At 36.5% G+C, this 22,385-nt stretch overlaps 1 protein-coding gene across 13 annotated transcripts in view; it reads left to right on the top strand.

Annotated features, from left to right (window-relative positions):
• PPP1R9A (protein phosphatase 1 regulatory subunit 9A) overlaps window positions 1-22,385 on the top strand; it is a 296,255-nt gene that overhangs the window by 218,198 nt on the left and 55,672 nt on the right. For all 13 annotated transcript variants that reach the window (XM_082398179.1, XM_082398187.1, XM_082398180.1 and 10 more), the window contains 4 exons: window positions 12,175-12,228; window positions 15,252-15,481; window positions 16,982-17,078; window positions 17,783-17,954. In XM_082398179.1, the coding sequence (XP_082254305.1) occupies window positions 12,175-12,228; window positions 15,252-15,481; window positions 16,982-17,078; window positions 17,783-17,954 (553 nt within the window). The remainder of the gene's footprint in view (window positions 1-12,174; window positions 12,229-15,251; window positions 15,482-16,981; window positions 17,079-17,782; window positions 17,955-22,385) is intronic.

Genomic DNA, 22,385 nt, shown 5'->3' with positions numbered 1-22,385 from the left:
GATATCTTCAAACCAAAGAAAAATGCAGAAAAAGAAAGTTCTTCTGCAGGAAGTGACTGAGTGGGAGGAAGTGGTATGATCTGTTTCTCTTTGGCTCTGATTTGGCCCAATAATACATATTATCTGAAGAGTAGATGAACTGTTTGTTCTTTAAGAAATCTTCCTTGAGAAAAGACAGTCTCTTCAATAAGTGTTGCTGGGAAAACTGGACAGCTACATGTAAAAGAATGAAATTAGAACACTCCCTAATACCATACACAAAAATAAACTCAAAATGGATTGAAGACCTAAATGTAAGACCAAACACTATAAAACTCTTAGATGAAAACATAGGAAGAACACTCTTTGACATAAATCACAGCAAGATCCTTTTTGACCCACCTCCTAGAGTAGTGGAAATAAAAACAAAAATAAACAAATGGGACCTAATGAAACTTAAAAGCTTTTGCACAGCAAAGGAAACTATAAACAAGAAGAAAAGACAACCCTCAGAATGGGAGAAAATATTTGCAAATGAATCAACGGGCAAAGGATTAATCTCCAAAATATATTAACAGCTTATACAGCTCAATAACAAGAAAACAAACAACCCAATCAAAAAATGGGCAGAAGACCTAAATAGACATTTCTCCAAGGAAGACATACAGATGGCCAAGAAGCACATGAAAAGCTGCTCAACATCACTAACTATTAGAGAAATGCAAATCAAAACTACAATGAGGTATCACCTCACGCCAGTTAGAATGGACATCATCAGAAAATCTACAAACAACAAATGCTGGAGAGGGTGTGGAGAAAAGGGAACCCTCTTGCACTGTTGGTGGGAATGTATATTGATAACAGCCACTATGAAGAACAGTATGGAGGTTCCTTAAAAAACTAAAAATAGAATTACCATATGACCCAGCAATCCCACTACTGGGCATATACCCAGAGAAAACCGTAATTTAAAAAGACACATGCACCCCAGTGTTCATCGCAGCACTATTTACAATAGCCAGGTCATGGAAGCAACCTAAATGCCCATCGACAGACAAATGGATAAAGAAGATGTGGTACATATGTACAATGGAATATTACTCAGCCATAAAAAGGAATGGAATTGGGTCATTTGTAGAGACGTGGATGGACCTAGAGACTGTCGTACAGAGTGAAGTAAGTCAGAAAAAGAAAAACAAATATCGTATATTAATGCATATATGTGGAATCTAGAAAAATGGTACAGATGAATCAGTTTTCAAGGCAGAAATAGAGACACAGATGTAGAGAACAAATGTATGGACACCAAGGGGGAAAAGGGGGGGTGGTGGTGGGATGAACTGGGAGATTGGGATTGACATATATACACTAATATGTATAAAATAGGTAACTAATAAGAACCTGCTGTATAAAAAAAAAAAAAGACCCTAGGACCTTCTATGAAATCTAAGAGGACTCAGTCATATTCAGTAGATGCCCCTGCCTTACTTATATTCCTGATTTTACTGATTGTAGCTTGTATTGTTTTCCTCATCTCATTCTTGCTACACTTTGGGGAATCCTCACATATTTTGCGCTAATTAATATAACACTCTCAATTTAGTCTGTCTCTTTGTTATTGTCCACTCACCTTCCCATCTTCTGACATATATCTAATGAAAGAAATAGAGGAATAAAAAGCTGTGATCATTCACAAATGTCCTTGATAGCTGCCCATGGAATTCCAAGGGTCTTCTGAAGTATTATATTTTTGTTTGTTTGTTTTGTGTTTGTGGTTGCAGTTGTGGTCAATGCTGCTGTGATTTTGGTGAGCCTCTGATAAATCTGTTCAAATAAATTCTTGTTCCAATCAAAAAAAGAAAGAAAAGAATAATACCATGTGGTTTCACTTATATGTGGAATCTAAAAAAAAAAAAAAATCTTCCTTGAATGTTGTAACTCTCAATCCAACTTTGAGGCAGTGAGGACAAGGTTGTGTACCCTGGCAAAAGCCTATTATATAGCTCTTCCGTGTTGCCAGGTAAGTATGACCCCTACTCTTTGTTAGATAATTGAGCTGGAAATAGGGTACACATTTTTTTAATGGAAGCTAAAGAGCCTAAAAAGCAGAAATAGTATATGGAAGGTTATAGCCTCCATTTTCTGAATTGAGCCAAGGACTCAGGGCTCCATAAATATTGTTTGACGTTGACTCCATAGTGCAGACAGCTGCGTGATCTGGACCAGGGGTTGGCAAACTATGGCCTATTGGCCAAATTGGGCCTGCTGCCTTTTTTGTAAATAAAGCTTTATTCAAACACAGCCATGGATATGCATTTATTTATTGTTTGTGGTTGCTTTTATTCTACAACAGTAAAGCTGAGTAGTTGTACAGAGACCATATGGCCTCCAAATCCTAAATTCTTTGCTGTTTGGACTTTTACAGAAAATGGCTGCTGACGCTGGTGTAGGCTGCTCCATGATCTGGACCCATTCCATATAGCATGGCTGATTTAGTTTTAGCCAGAGTAACCAAATCTGTAGTTTTAATTTTGGCTTTTAAGAATTGGAGGTTTGTCACCACTTCTAGAACAGACAAATACTACATCATTTCACTTCTAATCCTTTTATTCTCTTTTGTTTTATATTTAACATATGAATATATTTATTTCTTCAGGAGATTGCTACTCAGTATCAACTGTGCGGCCCTCTGTCACAGGATTTGTATCTTGTACACTGCCACTACCACAGTTTGAAATTTCTTTATGTGATTAACATACACGCCCAAATACTGTACAGTGTTAGATATTTTTCACAAGATTATACACAAAACCTGGGGTGGAGGTGGAGAGTCATTTTGTGTTGGAGTCTGTAGAAAGTCTCATATTACAGAGAGTTCTCTTAATTACATTATTTCAAGCAAAAGTGTATGTTACACTGTTTGGGCAAAGCAAATTAGACTAACATTCTCTCAGTCATTCCTACTTTTTGCCCATTATGTATCTTGCTACTAACTCTAAGCTCCTCTGTTTTTGCTGAATACTGTACCCACAGTCTTTGCACGGTTCTTGGCATACAGTTAGTAGTTAAATATTTGGTGAATGAATGGTATCAAGCATATACTAGAATTTGTTGTATAAACAAGACAGCTCCCTAATTTAATTTTCCCAAATAGCTGACAAGGGGGCTAGCACTTTTATTAAACGCTCATTTACCCATTTCCTTCTGGTTGGAGGCCCAGCGTTATTATCTACAGTATTTGTGCCTTTACACTCTGGACTGCTTTTGGTCTTCATATTGTGTTCCACTTTCTCATTAATTTTTGGTGCCGTACTGTTAGAATATATATAAAACATTGATGGAATAGATCAGATCCATCTAACTCTTTTCTTCAGAAATTCCGTTACTTTTCAACTTATTCAAGAAAACACTTGAATCACTTTAACTCCCTTGAAAAAACTTCCTTGCATTTTCTTACTGTAATTACATTAAGATAGTAAATCAACTTGCAGAAAACTGGCATTTTTATCACATTGACTCTTTTAATCCAAGTTTATGGAATGTATCTGTTTAATTCAAGCCTTTTTTTCTGACCCTCTCTCAAATTTTATAGTCCCCTCTATTATATAAACGTCACCTAAGAAAATCTTAACTAGAGTGGATTAATCAAAAGCTGCCACAAAGGTTATATTAGCTCCAATATAAGTTAAGAAGTCTTCTCTGTTTTTCTATTTTCAGAAATGACTTTTATAGGAGACACTTAATGACTTGCATAAGATCGCAATTTCTGTTCCCTGAAAGTTTGTTATTACTCAGCTGTAAAACCATCTGTGCCTTTGTGGAGGAAGATTTGAAATACTTTTTTATAATAGCTATTAGTCTTTTCAAGTTTTCAAGTTTTTCTTGGGCCAATTTTGGTATTTTGTATTTCTCAAGAAATTCATATATTTCCTCTAGGCATTCATATTTATTAACTTATATTTTTATAATATAGCTTTAAAATACTGAAATCTTTAGTATCTATAACTAGTTACTTTTTTTATTCTTTTCTTTATTTGAGTACTTTCAATTTTTTCTCAGTGTTTTTTTCTAGAATTTATCTGTCATGTTAGCTTTACATTTCTTTTTAAATTAAAAAATACTTATTATTTCCTACCAATATCTTTATTTTTCCTCCTTTTTTATTTTTTGGCATTAATCAGTTGCACTTGGTACATTTACTTTTGATAACCCTTACAGTCTGATAAGTGTATTTAAAGCTATAATTTTTTCTGAATATTGCTTTAGCTACATGTCACAATTTTTTTTTACATTTAGAATGCCACTGCCATTTAGATGTAATTTCTTTTGCAATTTCCTCTTTAACACAAGAAGTATGTAGTGGCATATTTTACTCTCCACACATATCAACTTTATTTTGCTATCCTTTTGTTATTGGGTTCTAATTTTATCACACTATTCAGAAAACATATTCCATATGGTAGCTATTTAGAATTTTCAAGACATCTTTTGTAACTTAATTCATAAATAGTTGTATTTAAATATTCTTCATGTATGCAAAAAGCACACATATTCTGTGCTTGGGTATGAAATTTATATAAGTTAAATTTATATGGATAAGATTAATAATACAAACACACACATCTTCTCTGCAGTGTGGCTTAGATTTTGTTGGCTTGATGTACTAATTCTGAAAAGCATATGTTAAAATTACCAGCTACAGTTGTTTCTTTCTTCCTATAATTCTAGCAATTGTAGTTTTATACATTTTAAATCTTTGTTGTTAGCTGCCTATATGTTCAGGATTACTACAGCTTTTCGATTTATTGTAACATCTCCCTTGTTTCTAATGATGCATTTTACTCCAAATTCTATTTTGTCTGATAGTAAAAATTCAACACTGGCTTTCTTTTGCTTCATATCTGCTTCACAGTATCTATTTCTTCCATCTCTTTGTTTTCAGCCATTCTGTATCCTTTTGCACAATTGTGTTTCCTTCAGTCAACCTATTCCTAAATCTTACTTTTATACTACTCTAGGAGTCTTTGTCAGTTAATTGGTGAGTTTACCCCATTTATATTTACTTTAATCATTTTAATATTAGAACTTACATCTACCACCTTATTTCATATATTACAGTTTCCATGCTTCTTGTTTTGTTTTGATCTTTTTACCTACTTTCCATTAGACACATCAAATTTTCATCTGCTGCTTAAAAGTTATACATTTTTATTCTATTCTTCTAGAGATTACCCTTGAGTAACTTTGACTCAGTCTTAGGATATTTTCTCCCAGCAATATAGAAAGCAGATCAGCAGCTATGTCTTTACCATTTAACAAAATGATAGCCATAGCATATGCTTATCTACCTCTCCTCTCCTCTAATTCTAATTATTGTGACACAGGAATGATAATTAACTGGGTTTAATACTTTGATTCACAACCTTTTCCCCTGAAAATGTTGTAGGGCAAGCTTCATTGTTTTGAACTAGCATTGCATACTGTAAAGGAAAAGTCTAATGACAACAGATATTTGGATGCTTGTATTACTTTAACCTTGTACTTTAAATTTTTTATCACAATTTCTTTTTTTTTTAAACAACTTTATTAGAGTATAATTGCTTTACAATGTTCTGTTAGTTTCTGCTGTATAACAAAGTGAGTCAGCTATATGTATACGTATATCCCCATATCCCCTCCCTCTTGTGTCTCCCTCCCACCCTCCCTATCCCACCCCTCTAGGTGGTCACAGAGCACCGAGCTGATCTCCCTGTGCTATGCGGCTGCTTCCCACTAGCTCTCTATTTTACATTTGGTAGTGTATGTATGTCCATGCCACTCTCTCACTTTGTCCCAGCTTACCCTTCCTGCTCCCCGTGTCCTCAGTCTGTTCTCTACATCTGCATCTGTATTCCTGTCCTGCCCCTAGGTTCTTCAGAACCTTTTTTTTTTCTTTTAGATTCCATATATATGTGTTAGCATATGGTATTTGTTTTTCTCTTTCTGACTTACTTCACTCTGTATGACAGACTCTAGGACCATCCACCTCACTACAAATAACTCAATTTCGTTTCTTTTTATGGCTGAGTAATATTCCACTGTATATACGTGCCACATCTTCTTTACAGTTTCTTGAAGTAGGCCTCCTTTCATTCATTTTTTCTTCCAATCTGCTTTCCTTGTTTTATGTTTGTGTTTATGTTTTCATTTTAGTCTATGAATATTTTCTTCATTTAAAAATTTTTTTCAGTTTCTGTTTCTTTTCTAGAAACCCTGTCTTCAGTATTATCTTTTTTATGTTTCTTTTCTGTTTTTTTCTATTTCTGAGATTGTTCTCAAATGTGTCCCCTCATGTCAATGATTCGGTTTTCTGTAGCATTAAATATGCTTTTAACTTCAAGTTCAGGTATGCTCTTTAGCACCTCTAAAATGACTTAATTCTCTTAATTACATTTTTAGTTTCCTTACTCTCCACTCATTCCTCATGCTTCTTCACTTTCTCTTCGTCCTGGTGTTCCATAGAGTTACTTTAAAATGTCTTTTTATTTATGGGATACATAATTTTCACAGGTTTACTTATTTGAATTTTCAAGTTGATACTCTCTTTTCCTTGATCTGAAGTAATAGGCTCAGTTTTGCCTTTTTCTCATTTATTTATCTTGAAATTAGGCAAAAACCTTTTTTTGTGTTCAAGCAGCAATTATCCACTTTTAAAAATTACAAATCCCATTTCTAGACCTACATCAGGAGGACATATCTATGTACCTAGTTTCCAGCCTGGTTGCTATTTTCTGGCAACCTATCATCTAAAGCAGTTCTCTGTACTAAGATGGGATATCCAAATCTCGCCACTCAGTTCTTGAAGTTAAAGGGGAAAAAAAGTTATTCCTTGCTATCAAAGCACTTACTGTGACTGCCCGTGTCTGTATTGCTGCACTTTGGGGTCTGCAGGTGAAAGTAGGCAATGTGCCACTATCAGCCACCCTTCCCGCATTCTTTTCCTCATCTAGCAGTTGCATTCTGAATGAATATGGAAGGTGGAGAGTTAGAGAACCTGGTTGGAGGACAGCTCCTGGGAAGGACTGTAGAGGTTGCCCATCTTCCTCACTGGATAGACTTGGTATCTCAAGCAATCAGTGAGAGAGACACAAAGCATCTCCCTGTCTTTGGAGTGAAGCTTGGATAGATTTTTCTTAATTCAACTTCATGACTCCTTCATATTCTAGTAACAGTTGTTTCTAGTTTCAGTGTCAATTTGGTTGTGAGTTTTTCTTTTGTAATGTGATTTCACTGGAAATTTAGTGGGAAGTAGGAAGAGGCTGAATCGGAAACTGCTGGCCAGGTGCCGTTTCAGTGGACTGTGCAGTGCTTCCCCTCCACCATTCCTTCTCGGGAGCCATAGATATTAGCTCCCAGTAAAAACAGTTCTGCATTTGTCTTGAGGAAAAAATATGGAGCGTAAAAATTGTGTTATTTTGCTTACTTAAGTCATAGAGAATCTATGAAAAGTAATCTAGAAGAAGTTATTAATGCATTAGATAGTAATCTTTATGGAACTTTCCATTAATACGTAGAGAAGGTAAAAAATGTTACGTACTTAACAAGAAAGAGATACTGATTTAAAGAGTAGTTGTAATTACAGGCTGTCACCTACATCCAGCACCTTCACCATCAATAACCAGTTTATGAGCACCTCCTTAGAGAGTGACCCTGTGCTGCATATACTGCAGTTAGTGTTGCCATTCACATTAGGTTATGGTATCTATCATTCAATCAGCTGATTTCAGCTAGTTTTGCATAATCTGTTTCCTGAGAAAAACACTTTTGTTAATATAAAGATAGGTACCATATAGAAACCTTTGAGCAGAAATTATAAAGCAATATGGCATAGCTTCATTTTAACAGCACCAAAGTATAGGCAAAAACAGCACTTATTTCTTCTTTTGTGGAACTTACACCGTCATGGGTAAGACAGACTGCAATCAAATTATCACAGAGATCATTGTAAAAATTCTGATTCCAATGCTGAAACCACTTCATAAAGTTGTATGCAAATATCAGTTATTATTTTGCCCTTGTAAAGTAAAAACAGAGAATCTCGCTCTTATCTGTAAAATCTCTAGTACTAGAGCGCTCTTAAAATCTTTCCTGCAAAGATAACATTTTTCCTTTTTAAAGAAAAATGTTTTTCATGCTTGCACAGGGTAAGTAAAGAGTGCAGAAGTTCAGTTTTACAATGTTTATGCGTAAGGATGTTTCTATTTCTAGTGCAGTTATATTTGGATTATATTGATTCAGTGATGTGAGTACATGTTCTGTATTCATATTTTTGAAAGAAATAAACAGAAAATAAATACAGCGGGTACACCTGCAGAATGTTATATGAGAGCTACTGTTCTCCATAGGAGTGTGTGTGTTTATTTGTGCTGTAATCCTGGGGTGTATATTGATGCCATTCATGTTCAAGATGACAGAAGAGATGAAAGAGATTGGTCTTATAAGTTGAGAGAGACACTGACCTGCAGTCCTTCACCTTTTCTTTTTATTTGTATCCTCCCTTCCGAAGTCTTTTCACCAAACCTAGATTCTCTGAAGCCCAAAAGGTCCAACAGGTATTTCAGGTTCTGTTTCTATTAACCGGTCCTGTAGACCCTGCTCCCTGCAGCCAGCGTGACCAGTCTCGGGGGTTGTCTGCGAACCCTTACATCTGTACTTCGGAAAGGCTATTAAACGTGAAAGGAGAACTGCTCTAGAATAAGAAAACTCAACTTTGTACGCACTGTGCTTCTTTTGTCAAGTCACTTCACCTCCTTCAACAGCAATTTCCTCTTGTTCATGAAATGGAGGTATCCCAGGCCCATCATGCCCATTTGCCTGGGAGGCAGGGCCCATAGTTGGAGATATGACACGTAGGCCAAAGCCGCAGGTCACCTGAAGTTTCTCTCCAAGTTTTTTCTGAGGCATCTGGGAACTTCTCTCAGGAGGTGGTATATATTAATTTCCCTGTAGTAAGTGTTTCGAAGGTAGGTTCTATGACACTTTCGTGTATCCTCAACGACTAGCACAGCACCTGGCATGTAGTCTCATTCAGTAAATGCTGGTTGAATAATGAGGGAGAGATTTCTTTCTAAGTTCCATGACTAATAACGGCAGCTGACTGAGCACATGTTGTATGTAGTGTCAGAATACTCAGCCTACCAGAAGTGATCCATGGTTTCCAGGTGGAGTCCTACTTTCTCATCTGGGAGGTCACAGTGATCACATATGCCTCAGGGTTTCTGTCATGATCAAATGAAAACTATATTCCAAAGCTGGTTCAGATGAGGGGCATAAGGCAGGGAGGAACAGAGGTGGGTGGAGTCAGACCTGGGATAATTCCCACTCCACCACCTGCTCCTGCTGGGAACTTGAAGAAGCCGTGTAACTTCTCTGAGCCTCTTTCCCTGTCTGAACAGCGAGGGTAACAGTGCCTGTCCTGCCTCCCTTACAGATTCATTTGCAGTGAGGAAGGAGACGATGAAAGAGGGAAAGGGTCCTACGAATGTAAGAAACTTAGTATTAGAGGAGAGGACTGTGGACTGGAATTTGTAAAACCTGGCTTTGACACTTACTAGCTCTGCAACTTAAACTACTGAAACACAGTTTCTTCCTATATAAAATGAAAGCGTTAGATTAGTTTATTTTTAATGCTTTTCCTGTTAATGGTGATGGATTTGTAGAAATTCTCTTAATGTGCATGCAGGATTAAAATAATCACATATCTATAATTTTCAGCCTTATGAGTACTGGGGGAAACCTCACACTAAAACTTTTGTCCATCTTCTGAATAATGTCTGAATTTACAGACCTCATTCTGCTTTCCTGTAACTAAAGGATTGGGCTATACTGAGTAACACTTAAAGCTTTTATCAGTGTTCTCACCTCACCGCTTATGAGTTCAGCTCTCTTCTGTTATCTGTTTCGCTGAGATGGGAGGGGTAGGATAACTGAAAATCAACTTGGCTGCTTCGCAGTTTCACCTCGGTTTGTCCCACACATCAGTGGATTAGTCTAGTGAATGCATTCATAGGAGTGAAAATGCTGGCTTGGGACGAGAATTCCTAGACTCTGCAACCTTGACAACCATCTCCAGGCCCTTCATTTCGTAAATGTCACACCTGGAGTACTTGCAGGGGCCTTGGGGTTCTTCCCACCTAGCCCTCTCATTTTTGGTATGGGAAACCAGGGCCCAGAGAAGTAGCTTGCTAGAGAACATGGCGATTTGAACAAAGAAAATCCAAAGTCCCAACAAGTTGTATTGCAATATATTATCCTACAGGGAGTTAACCACTGAGAAAATAAGATATGGCACTTCCTCATAGCTGCAGTGTTCATCAAAAAGTCTGCCTTTTTGATTTCTTACTACTCTTCAGCTTAGAACCAGAGGGCTTTTGTTTCAGGTGCAACGTTTTACAGCATTTAGCACCTTTAACTGAGAAGTAGAGTTAGGGTAATCATATTCGAGTTCTTCAAATCATTCTTTCTTAGTCTTGGCTAACTTTATAGGGGACTTATTCTATGCTAGACACTGCTAACAAAGAGTACTTCCTCTCTATAGAGACTGTTAGAGCACAGAAGCCCCTGGGAACAGTGAGGGTGAAAGGAGCAAGAGCCGAAGAGGCAAGAGTGACCAGGTCTGAAAGCAGGAGAGTAACATCAGTGAGTGGGGTAGAATCAAATTTGAAAGTTTCAAGATCGCCCCTCAGGAGCAGGAGCGGGACCAGAGCTGTAGCTGCACAGCCCGCAGAGCTTTAAGCCTAACAGGAAACCTGAAAGCATCACGGAGGGGGCACTTTGCAGGCAGCGTGGGGCCTCTCAGTTTCTGGGCTTTTATTCATCAGCATCTAAGGGTGTTGAATGAACCCTGTCCTTGATTCTAACTTCTTTCCCTCGTCATCCTTCCCATACGCCCCTGCTGGCCAGGTGAAAACCAAGGAAGTACAGATTACAAGCCAGAGAGAGAGCTGAGGTTTATGAGGTGGTGTGATCTCCAAAGGTTCACATTTCTGTCTTTTCATTAGCCGTCTTTCTGATAAGAAAACCTTAGACTTATTTGATTACAGTAATATGGGAAGTGTACAGTCCCTCTGTACAATCCTAAACTCAAAATGCTCTGAGACAGTTTTTTAAAATAATTTTGTGGCACACTCACTTGGGTGGTAAATCTTACCAAAACTGACAGGATGCTACAGTCTTACAGTCTTTAGGTACCTCCCTTAGTGAGAATATTCACGTGTTTTGTGGCAAACATATTCATGTGTTTGATTACAGAGTGCCTCCACAGCCCCTGCTGTGGGCAATAAGCAATTTATGGAAAAATGCATTTTACTACATTTCTGAAATTGAAAGAACTCAGAATTCCAAAAACGCCCCAAGGATTTTAGAAAAGTGATTTTCAACCCATAAATAGTTTTCTGTAAATTTTGGTGTATTTATTTATCCCTTAAGGAATGACCGTTTCCTTCGTTTTTCTTCCCTATGAAGAAAAAGTGGGGGGGGAGGGGAGGGGAGAAGCAAAACAAATCTAAATGGTGGCTCTCAGGAGAATAAACTGTAGCTGAAGCTTTTTCGGGGGGGGGGGTCTAGGTCCTCAATAGGAGTAGATCTTTTAAAGGACAGAAATCTAGATCTGTACTTTTCCTGCAATTAAAAAAAAAAAAATTACAGATTTCGCCGCGGAACTGCATCATCCTCTTCTCCAGCTTTGCAGCAGCCTGAGCTGTAAAAGAGCTGCTAAGCCTAAAATGCGTGCGACTCACGGAACCAGAGCACCATCTTTCTTCCAGATTTGGAATTGAAGCTTCCCGCGGCCACTGGCCGACTTGCCTGCCGAGGCTTGTTCAATCCACAAGACTGCAAGGAAACAATTCCTTGACACTCAGATCATAAAGGAAGAGCTGCAAAGAGGGCAAGAAAATGTGTTTCCTTCTCTTTGGTCCCTGAGCAATTAAATTCGTAACCTAATCTGATGTTAGGGAGTGTGGGCCATAAACCCCATGTTTAATTAGTTCGCACCTAGAGAGTCATTTTACACACTAGACATTTTAATTTACAACCTGCTGCATTGCAGCACTTTTCTAGGCCTTCAGCTATATAGTAAGGTATTCTGCTAGCTGCTGAAGGTTTAAAAATATAGATACACTTAGTTCAGATTTTTTCTTTCTTTTCCATTTTCAGTTGCAAATCAAACATGCAGTTACAGAAGCAGAGATTCAAAAATTGAAGACCAAGGTAAGCACCAATACATGATGTTTGAATTGTACTTTTTAAACTTCAGATGCTATGAATAAATTCAACCCGAGGACTAAAGGAATTTGTTTCTGTGCATTTGAAAGAATACAAATGTGAGAGATTCATTTCTACTATTAGCGGAAAAACTTGGCAGTGCATACTCTTAGGGGGTCAGCACCACCATACCCCTCAGTGAAAATAGCACAGTATTTTTAAATTACATATTTACATATTTGCACATATGTGGCCCGTTTCCTCTGAGCTTTCCTCAGAAAGTAAATGTTTATGTGGTGGTGTGATGAGTTGGGAGATTGGGATTGACATATATACACTAATATGTATAAAATGGATAACTAGTAAGAACCTGCTGTTTAAAAAAATAAATTAATTAAATTAAAAAAAAAGTAAATGTTTATAATAGTTCAAGCAGCCAAATTACATTTTGACCACTAATTCCTTAAGCACAAGCCGTTATACTATATCTCTTTATCTTATCTTAAATGTTTAATTATTTATTTTAACTTATTCATCAAAAATAATGTATTTTAACATAGCACATTATTACTTATCTTTCATAGAGAAAACTTCCAATTTCTAGTAATTAAATATTATGAAATTTAATTAATATGTGAATAATTTATTTTAGGTGCCAGGTGCTACCAGAAATCTTTAGACAAGTTTAGTTCATGTTATTTAAATTTGTGGGGAAATACAGGTCTTGATAAAAGGAGTATGTATTTTTAGTTTATATATGAAATAATACATAATTTAAAGGGGCATTTTTAATTGGTAAATTATAAGGTACTTGTAAGTTTCTTGAACAGTGTTTAGTTTTATCATGTACATAATTTCCAAGATTTAAAAATATCTTTTGAGTTACTTTAAAAACACAATAATCTTTACTTTTTATGGTCTTTTAAAAATTAAGACATAATTGCTCTCACCCTACTAACAATCCGTTTCCCTGTAAACATTAGATACACTTGTTTTGGTTTTTCCATGTGTTTTAAATGGAGATGAATTAGCAAGGCTATTTTGGTTAAATGGTATTTTTAGCTAATAACTCTGCAGCTCTTTAGTCAAAACATGTCTATATATCATTCATGGTTTCAACCAAGCTCTGTGAATAATAAGTTTTAAATTAGTAGCGGTTGGTAAATAAACAACTCGAACACGAAACATTGCTTAATAAAAGATGCAGCAAATACCCAGTCCCGTTTTAAATTGCCATGTTTCTTGTCATAGAATGGAAGAATAGAAGATTTTTTTTTAGTTGTTAGGTACAATCAGGGAAAAAGATTCACCTGGGATTGCAAGTGCTTTAACAAAGCTTATGTGTTAGATATTTAATCTAGGAAATTCTATAAATTAGTATTTTATATTTTTCTCAATATTATATTGGCATATGATAGCCATAGATTAGCTTGTTTTACTGTGACTCTTTATATCCAAGTTGATAATAGAATTCCTAATTTTGAAATGTTTTTGACTTTTTACTTTGTAACCTGTTTTGCCAATGTGTTTAGTTTAAAATATACATAAAAACATATATTTCCACTTTCCGAATGATTTTGGAATGTTTTAGATTTTGAAAATTGTTAGTTTGTAATGACTGCATACTTCTGAACTTTAACAGAGGCATGTGAAGTAGATGAAGCACTCGTTTAAAGGTTAGCTGGTTACCTAACCAGCTAACCTTACCTGAGAGATCAGTCTTGAATTTCTGCAGAAATTCGTGATTTGGACCAGTGTGTTATCTGTTCCTAAGCTTCCCTGAAAGCAGAAACCACAAGAACCTGCCTTTCTGTCCCATCAGAGAGATTTAAATTAATTCAGCAATCATTTATATTTTTACTCACACTGTCTTTTATACTTTTATTCAAATCGGGATTTATTAGGCTCTAGAAACTGAGAACAATGTCAGCAAAATAATGAGCTACAAACTATGTTCATGTCAGTTGAAATAAAGGATGTGATAATATCATCAAAAGGGATAGAAACAAAGTAAAAATCACTTTTATCAGGTTATTATGCCCAAGGAGCTGTTCCAAGCGTGCTGATGTGTTATATCACAGTTCCGATTAAAGATAACATAATTTAGGGGCTTCCCTGGTGGCGCAGTGGTTGAGAATCTGCCTGCTAATGCAGGGGACACGGGTTCGAGCCCTGGTCTGGGAAGATCCCACATGCCGCGGAGCGGCTGGGCCCGTGAGCCACAACTACTGAGCCTGCGCGTCTGGAGCCTGTGCTCCGCAACAAGAGAGGCCGCGATAGTGAAAGGCCCGCGCACCGCGATAGAGAGCGGTCCCCGCACCGCGATGAAGAGTGGCCCCCACTTGCCGCAACTAGAGAAAGCCCTCGCACGAACCGAAGACCCAGCATAGCCAAAAATAAATAAATAAATAAAAATAAAAGTAGCTATAAAAAAAAAAAAAAAAGATAACATAATTTAGTCTTAGAGGACTTCAGTTACTTGTCCAAGCTTTAAAGGCCAATAATGGCAGAGCCTGGAATTCAAATCTAAACTGCATGACTCCACGGTCCCCCTCTTACCCATTAGGCCATACTGTGTGCTTCTGCCCCTCTCTCCTGCCCAGCTTGCCTCTCCCTACTCCCTTTTTAGTTAACTTTTTATTTATAATTATATGTTAAAAAAAAAAAAAGAAAAACTCTAAAAGAAAACGTGTTGAAGTTCATTGGATAGAATCAAACTCTAAAACACTTTTTCCTGCTCAGAGAATTTCATACACCACATAGTGTGATGGCAAGATCATGGGAGTTGGAATCAGATCCACGTTTTGTCATTTATCAGATGTGTGACCTTGGACAAATATTTTCACTTTTCAAGGCTTTCATTTTATAATCTATGTAATAATGAAAATAATACTTGCTCTTCTCATCTCAGTGTGTTTGATGATTTGAGTATATGTAACAATGGAATTTAAAATACACTATAAAAATGTGAGGGATTTTTGCTACAGAAGGACCCAGATAATGCTTGCTTTGACATTTGCTTTTTCCAGCTGCAAGCAGCAGAAAATGAGAAAGTGAGGTGGGAACTAGAAAAAACCCAACTCCAGCAGAATATAGAAGAGAATAAAGAAAGAATGTTGAAGTTGGAGAGCTACTGGATTGAGGCTCAAACGTTATGCCACACGGTGAACGAGCACCTCAAAGAGACTCAAAGCCAGTATCAGGCCTTGGAAAAGAAGTACAATAAGGCAAAGAAACTGATCAAGGATTTTCAACAAAAGTAAGCAGCTTCTACTGACTAAAGAATAGTTGTGTGCATCTAAAGAAGGTTTATATCCAGTAATTTCATAATATCTAGTAGAAAACAAAAGGTGACCTCAGAGTCATGCCCCTAAGGAGCATAGTTAATGCATAAATAGACATTAAGTTTTAGAAATCTCTTGCATCATTTTTCATATGCGATTATATTTTTTCTTCTATAACTTTTTGGCAACCTCCTGTTTTGTTGTTGTTGTTAATCATTAATAGTAACTGTTAAACCATTTGAACCTCTATCCTTTTGAAACATCTGTGATTTAGAAGCAAGAAGCCCAGCTGAAGTCATGCAGAATGACTATTGGATAAAGTACGTACAAAGCAGCAACTGGGGCCTTGATGAGGCTCCTTCTATGTCTAAGAATCAGTTAACTTCAGAATTTTCCCACTACAGATAGTGTAAATATTGACTAGCAAGACCTCCTGCCCTGCCAGTTTCCTTCTTTTAGCTGTTGAGAGAATCACAAGGGCCTTGGTTCACTGCAGTAAGAGACCATCACCACACTCTGCTTTTAAATTTCAACCTCTATTTCTGAGCTAATGCTGCTTTGCTTCCACCTGTTGAATCTTGGTGTAATTTCAGGGAGACCGACCAGGGAGATTTTTACGGATTTTTTTCAACAGTTACTTCTGGCTAGCTAGAATAATAGAAAGTAGCACCAGTATCTCTTCTGGTCTTCTATGTCAAGCCTTAAAAGCTAAGCATATATGTAAGAGTCACCATAACTGTTATTTCCTATCATGGAAATAATGTTTTTAATGTTTAAAAGATATTGCTATAAAAAGTGTATTGAAAAGGGGGGAATTGTTCTTATGACCATGAATTCAGTACATCACTATTTTAACTCTTTTTGCCAAAAATATACCTAACTCTATTTCATGTAATAATTTTATAATAAATTCTACCAAATTTGCATATTGCATTCCAGACTCTCAAAATGGAGGTATTTCTCCTTCTCCCCATATTATCCTCAGGTATGTAGTGACAGCTCCCCCTCAGTGTTTCTGACCCAACAACCCCTCTACTGTCATTTATAGGAAGCAATCTTATTATAATTATCTTTTTAAAACTCTTACCATCCAGTTCCATCAGTTTACTAGGTAAATGACTTTATAAATGTGGAATTATATCTACTCGACATGTAATTATCTCCACTAAATTATCCAATGTGGGTCATTAGTTCAGTAACTTCTATCTAAATATGAACGGATGCTCTAGAGTCAGGAGCTACAGATGAAATCTTAGGAAGCAGAATCAAAGCATTTTTCTTTACTTTGTAATCCATTAAAACATTTTATTTACTTTCGTTACTAGATACCTTTTCTCTGTGATTGAGTTTTGTTTATTTAAACAACTGTCTAGTTATTTATTTCACCATGCAGTTCATTGCTTCTGATAAGAATTTTTACGTTTCCTCATTTATTGAGTGTTTGATGCAATGAGATCTATTATTTTCTTCTTAAGAGAACTTGATTTCATCAAAAGACAGGAAGCAGAAAGAAAGAAAATAGAAGATTTGGAAAAAGCTCATCTTGTGGAAGTTCAAGGCCTGCAAGTACGGGTGAGTTACATGCTCAAAGCCACTGAGTAATAGGGTAGCCAGACAAAACTATAATTTGAAAAGATACATGCACCCCCATGTTCATAGCAGCACTATTTACAATAGCCAAGACATGGAAACAACCTAAATGTCCATTGACAGATGAATGGATAAAGAAGATGTGGTACATGTATACAATGGACTATTACTCAGCCATTAAAAAGAATGAAATAATAGAGATTATCACACTAAGTGAAGTAAGTCAGAAAGAGAAAGACAAATACCATATGATATCACTTACATGTGGAACCTAAAATACAACACAAATGAACATATCTATGAAACAAAAACAGACTTACAGACATAGAGAACAGACTTATGGTTGCCAAAGAGGCAGGAGGGTTGAGGAGGGAAGGACTGGGGGTTTGGGGTTAGCAGAAGCAAACTATTACATATAGGTTGGATGAACAGCAAGGTCTTACCATATAGCACAGGGAACTATGTTCAATATCCTGTGATAAACCATAATGGAAAAGAATTTGAAAAGAATATATATATGTATAACTGAGTCACTTTGCTATACAGCAGAAATTAAACACAACATTGTAAATCAACTATATTTTAATAAAATTTTTAAAAAAAGAATAATAGGGTAGTTTTGCCTAGTGCTTGGAGAGAAGTGCTGATTTAGGGTTTCATGAATGGATATTTTTTTTCTCTCTTAGATTAGAGATTTGGAAGCTGAGGTGTTCAGGCTACTGAAGCAAAATGGGACTCAAGTTAACAATAACAACAACATCTTTGAGAGAAGAACATCTCTTAGTGAGGTCTCTAAAGGAGATACCTTGGAGAACTTGGATGTCAAGCAGACATCTTGTCAAGATGGCCTAAGTCAAGGTTTGTTTAACCTCACCATAAAAAATGTTTTTAATGACTGTAAAATTTGGCCTTACATTCTTATTTTTTTAACTCAGAGATTTAAAAGTTGAAAAAGCCTTCCTGCTGTGGGAAAGAAGAAAGGGCTTATCAAAATAGGAACTTATCATTTTTCTCTCGTCTTATCAAAAATAAATCTTTGATGTAAAGAAATAACAAAATTCCAACTCGGACAAGTCAGGTATTATTTTTAAACCACCATAAAATTTGATAAGCTTAATAAACTGCCTTAAATTGATAGCTCGTCCCATATAGGGTGAGTTACACTACTTAAGTATTAATGAGTAAGGCTTAAAATGAGTGATTTTTAAGTCCTTAGAAAGAAGATCTTTTTCATAACATCAGAAGGCTGACTTCTAGCACTTGGAATTCACTGAGTTAAGTTCTGTGTAGTTTTCTGCTTTTACCGCGATGTCCTGTGTATACGTCTCATTCTTTCCTGTCAGAGACCAAATCAGACCAGAACACGGGAAGCATTTTGTATTGTGAATGGCTGTCTTCTTTCATACACCAACCATAAATAAATCACTTATTTGCTTCCCTCACACACGCCCATGCATAGACTGTGTGTATAAGAATGTGTATGAATGTTTTAATACGTATAGTGTATTTATAAATTAGAGAATGTATAAGAATTTATAACGATAAATGCACAGGCGGACATAAAACTTTTTATTTCATCTTTTAAAATAGGTACCTAGTAGACCTTAGAAAAAGTGAAAATAAAAGAATGTCATGTGGCAGCATTGTCGTGAAGGGACTGACAACTCACAGGCAGTGGTTTGACACGCAGTAAAACTGTGATCACTAATGAGCTGTTTAATTCTTTGATGCTCTTCGCACATATTAAAATGTCTCCAGTGAGATTTTCCTGATAAACAAGTGTTTATATCATATCATTAACTTTCAGAACTGAACTCTTAGCCGTTGAAAGTGAAAAGTATTGGAAATTTTCATTTAAAATTAAAGTGGTATTTAGAGATTTGCATCTGTTCACTAAGTTTATATCCTTTTGCTGTGTTTTCCCTTACTAAGACATAATCTGTAAATAATGCCTCCCAGGCAGTTAAAGAAGAGTATTTAGCACCAACATTACCACTAACTGAAGAGGTGTGTGACTTTAGGAAGGTCATTCAACTTCTCTGGCTTGGTTTTTTACTATGTATAATATCAAAATGGCAGCACTTCTTTCCTCTCCACCCTAAAGGGTGTTTGAGGTGAAAAAAAGAAATTTTATTAGAGCTTTTATGGAGTTACAATTTTTATATCTGGAACTCGATAAGATTGTTTTCTTTAAAAAGTCAGAAATCAAATCAATGTGGTTTTTTCACCTTTTTGAATATTTTAATTCTTCAAATTCATCATAGTTTATAATAAATATATATTCCTGCTATGCCATACACAAAGTATGATCAGTAACCAGTAGCTTTCCAGAGTCTAATTTATTTCTGTTCATTTCTTTTAGTTCAGAAATCTGTATCTCGTCAAACATATAATTAATGGTATTTATTAAATTATATGACTATAGAAGATCAACAAACTATACTATAAACATGCTGATTTGGATCAAAACCTTACATTTCTTCTGAACCCTTTTTCTTCTATTCTACACCCTCCATTTTGCCACATAATTATCAGTTTCCCTAGCAACACTGTCGGTTCACGGTGAGATGCAGAGACTACTAATTCTTCCTGAAACCAATCCATGCTTGTGCAATAGAGGTAGAATCAGTCATCTCAGACATTAGTAGCATACATATCAAGTGGTACTCTTCCAGTTTTGCTGCCGAGGACAGTCAGTGATAAATCTCCTTGAATTTCAATTGCTTGATCACATAAACTAAAATGGCTTGGTCAGTAGCTAGATAGGAATGCCCTGGAAAGCACTTTTCTAAATTGATCCTTTGCTTCTGTTGCTAGGGAACACTGAAGTCCTAGAGGTTAGAAAAGGAAGTAAAGCAGTGGACCAAACACAGGCCATTTGGTATTTAATGATTACCCTCCCCCACAACACACACCTTTTTGCAACAGGATGGGTACAGCGGTTGAAGTCAGTTCTGGTAGTCTGCGCCCTTGAGGTGCAGTGCTTTACCTCCCCACCTCCTGTGGACTGTCCAGTTCTGATTTGTTTTCCAGGCACTGGAGTGTTTTATTGATAGGATGAGTGGTTTAGCATCTTTTTGGGTCTGAGGCAGCTCAGTGAAGCAAAAAAAAAGATTATCAATTATAGGTCAGTGAAAAGCTATGTTAGAATGAAATGTGAAAGAAAAGGAAGGAGAGAGTGAAGGAGGCAGAAAGGTAAGAGGAGGAAAGGAAGAGCATGTAAGCAGCTGCTTCTTCACAAGAACCATGTTCTTCTAGGAACGAGAGTCCCAACTGGGGATGGATTAATTATGTGACTCTCGATATTAAATTATTGTACATTTTTAGAGTGATAAAACTGTTTTTCAAACCATGCAGAAATTTGCCACAGTTAAATTTATATCCAGACATCATATGTATGGTTCTTTCTATAAACTAAGCCTACTCAAGTATCTCATTAAAATGTTGACAGATTGGGAATTCCTTGGAGGTCCAGTGGTTAGGACTCTACGCTCTCACTGCTGAGGGCCCCGGGTTCAATCCCGGGTCGGGAAACTAAGATCCCACAAGCCACGCTGCACGCCAAAAAAAAAAAAAAAAAATGTTGGCAGATTATATATACAAATATATTATTTAACACATTCTGATACTTTTTTCTTAAAATCCATAAAGCAAATATAACAATTTTTTTTCACCAAGAGATGAAACAAACTCTAAATCCCTTCTAGTTTACACCAGTATGCTGGTCAGATATTAGTTTACATGTGTTCCAGGATGTGAAAAATGACAGTTTTGTCCCACTGCCGTGTTTCATATTTATAATTTCTTAGTGTCTGAGTAATGCTGGTCTGTATAAGAGTTCTCTACCTCGTATCCAAAGGCCCCGAGGTGACTAGGAATGTCTGTGGCCACTTAGATATTCAAGTCAGGATTAGAAACAGAGCAGAAAACAGGCATGTTAGAGAGATCTTGGTAGGAAAAAGGGTTGTAGTCGTAGTTTGATTAACTTCTCTAAAAAACTGATTTAAATACCATGCTCTTCCTGAGGCAGGTGAAGGGTTTGGTATGGAACAAATAGATGATATAAACACTGTAAGAGATGAGAGGGAGTTTGAAGAAGAGAAAAAAGTGAATAAAATTAGAATAATTTTTTTCCTCATTCATAGACCTTAAGTTAAAAGTGGGACCTTATGTTAAAAGTGTGTCATAAGGTATTCTTGGAGTAAAAGTAGTCTTTGGATGCCAGAAGAAGAGCTTATACTTAATTCCGTAAGCATTGTGACCCATTAACAGTTTTGTTTTTTCTCAGAAATTAAAAACTCTTTTAATGGAAAAGGTAATATTTTCAAAGTCAGCAATAGTGATAACAAACAATACTTTAACACAGTATTGTAAATCAACCATACTTCACTTAAAAAAATTATTCCTGGGAACTGATGTAGTGTTTCTACGGGCCAGGCAGTGTTTTAAGTTACAGCAATTCACTTAATCCTCACAACAACCCTAAGAAGTAGTATTGCTGTCATCCCATTTTACAGATCAGGAAACTGCAGATGGAGAAATTAAACCATCTGTCCAAGGTCACTCAATGAGCAAGAGGCAGAACCAGGAGCTGGACTCATCCAGCTCCACAGCCCATTTTCTTAACTACTCAGCTGAACCCTACTGGTTTTCTGGAGTCTGCTGCTTCTCCTAGACAACCGATAGGAACTCTTTGCCCCCGGAAAAGGCTGAAATCATAAGAAGTCAGGAAATCCAAAGCAATACCATTGATAGTTTTGAGGCATAACAGGAACTGGGTCACTGCTAGGTTTGTAAGTGTAATTCAAGGATCCCTTTGAAGTTTGGGCATTACTACCAAATGCTTCTTTTATTTCACACCCATCTACTCAGCCAGTGGGGCACTGATTAGATAACACTGCAAGTTATCTTCTCCAAAGTATGAACATGGAAGATTATATATAAAGCATTTTATCCTTAGTTCCTTTTGTTACTTACTATTTCTTAACTCTAATGAGAACTGTGCAAGAAGAAAAAGACTTAAACTGCAAGATAGAGGATTATAGGAAAGTCTAGACTTTCATAATAAATTGTGGCTGGAATTAGTCAATCCTGATATCATTTTATTTTTTTTAAGATTTGTTTATTATTTATTTATTTATTTATTTTTGGCTGCATCGGGTCTTAGTTACGGCATGCAGGATCTTTCGTTGTGGCTCGCGGGCTTCTCTCTAGTTGCAGTGTGCGGGTTTTCTTTTCTCTAGTTGTGGTGCGCAGGCTCCAGGGTGCTTGGGTTCTGTAGTTTGCGGC

The sequence above is a fragment of the Balaenoptera borealis genome, assembly GCF_965194805.1.
Source record: "Balaenoptera borealis genome assembly, chromosome: 7".
NCBI classification, from domain to species: domain Eukaryota; kingdom Metazoa; phylum Chordata; class Mammalia; order Artiodactyla; family Balaenopteridae; genus Balaenoptera; species Balaenoptera borealis.
Note: the sequence above shows the minus strand (reverse complement) of the source record. Positions and strands in the feature narration are given on the sequence as shown.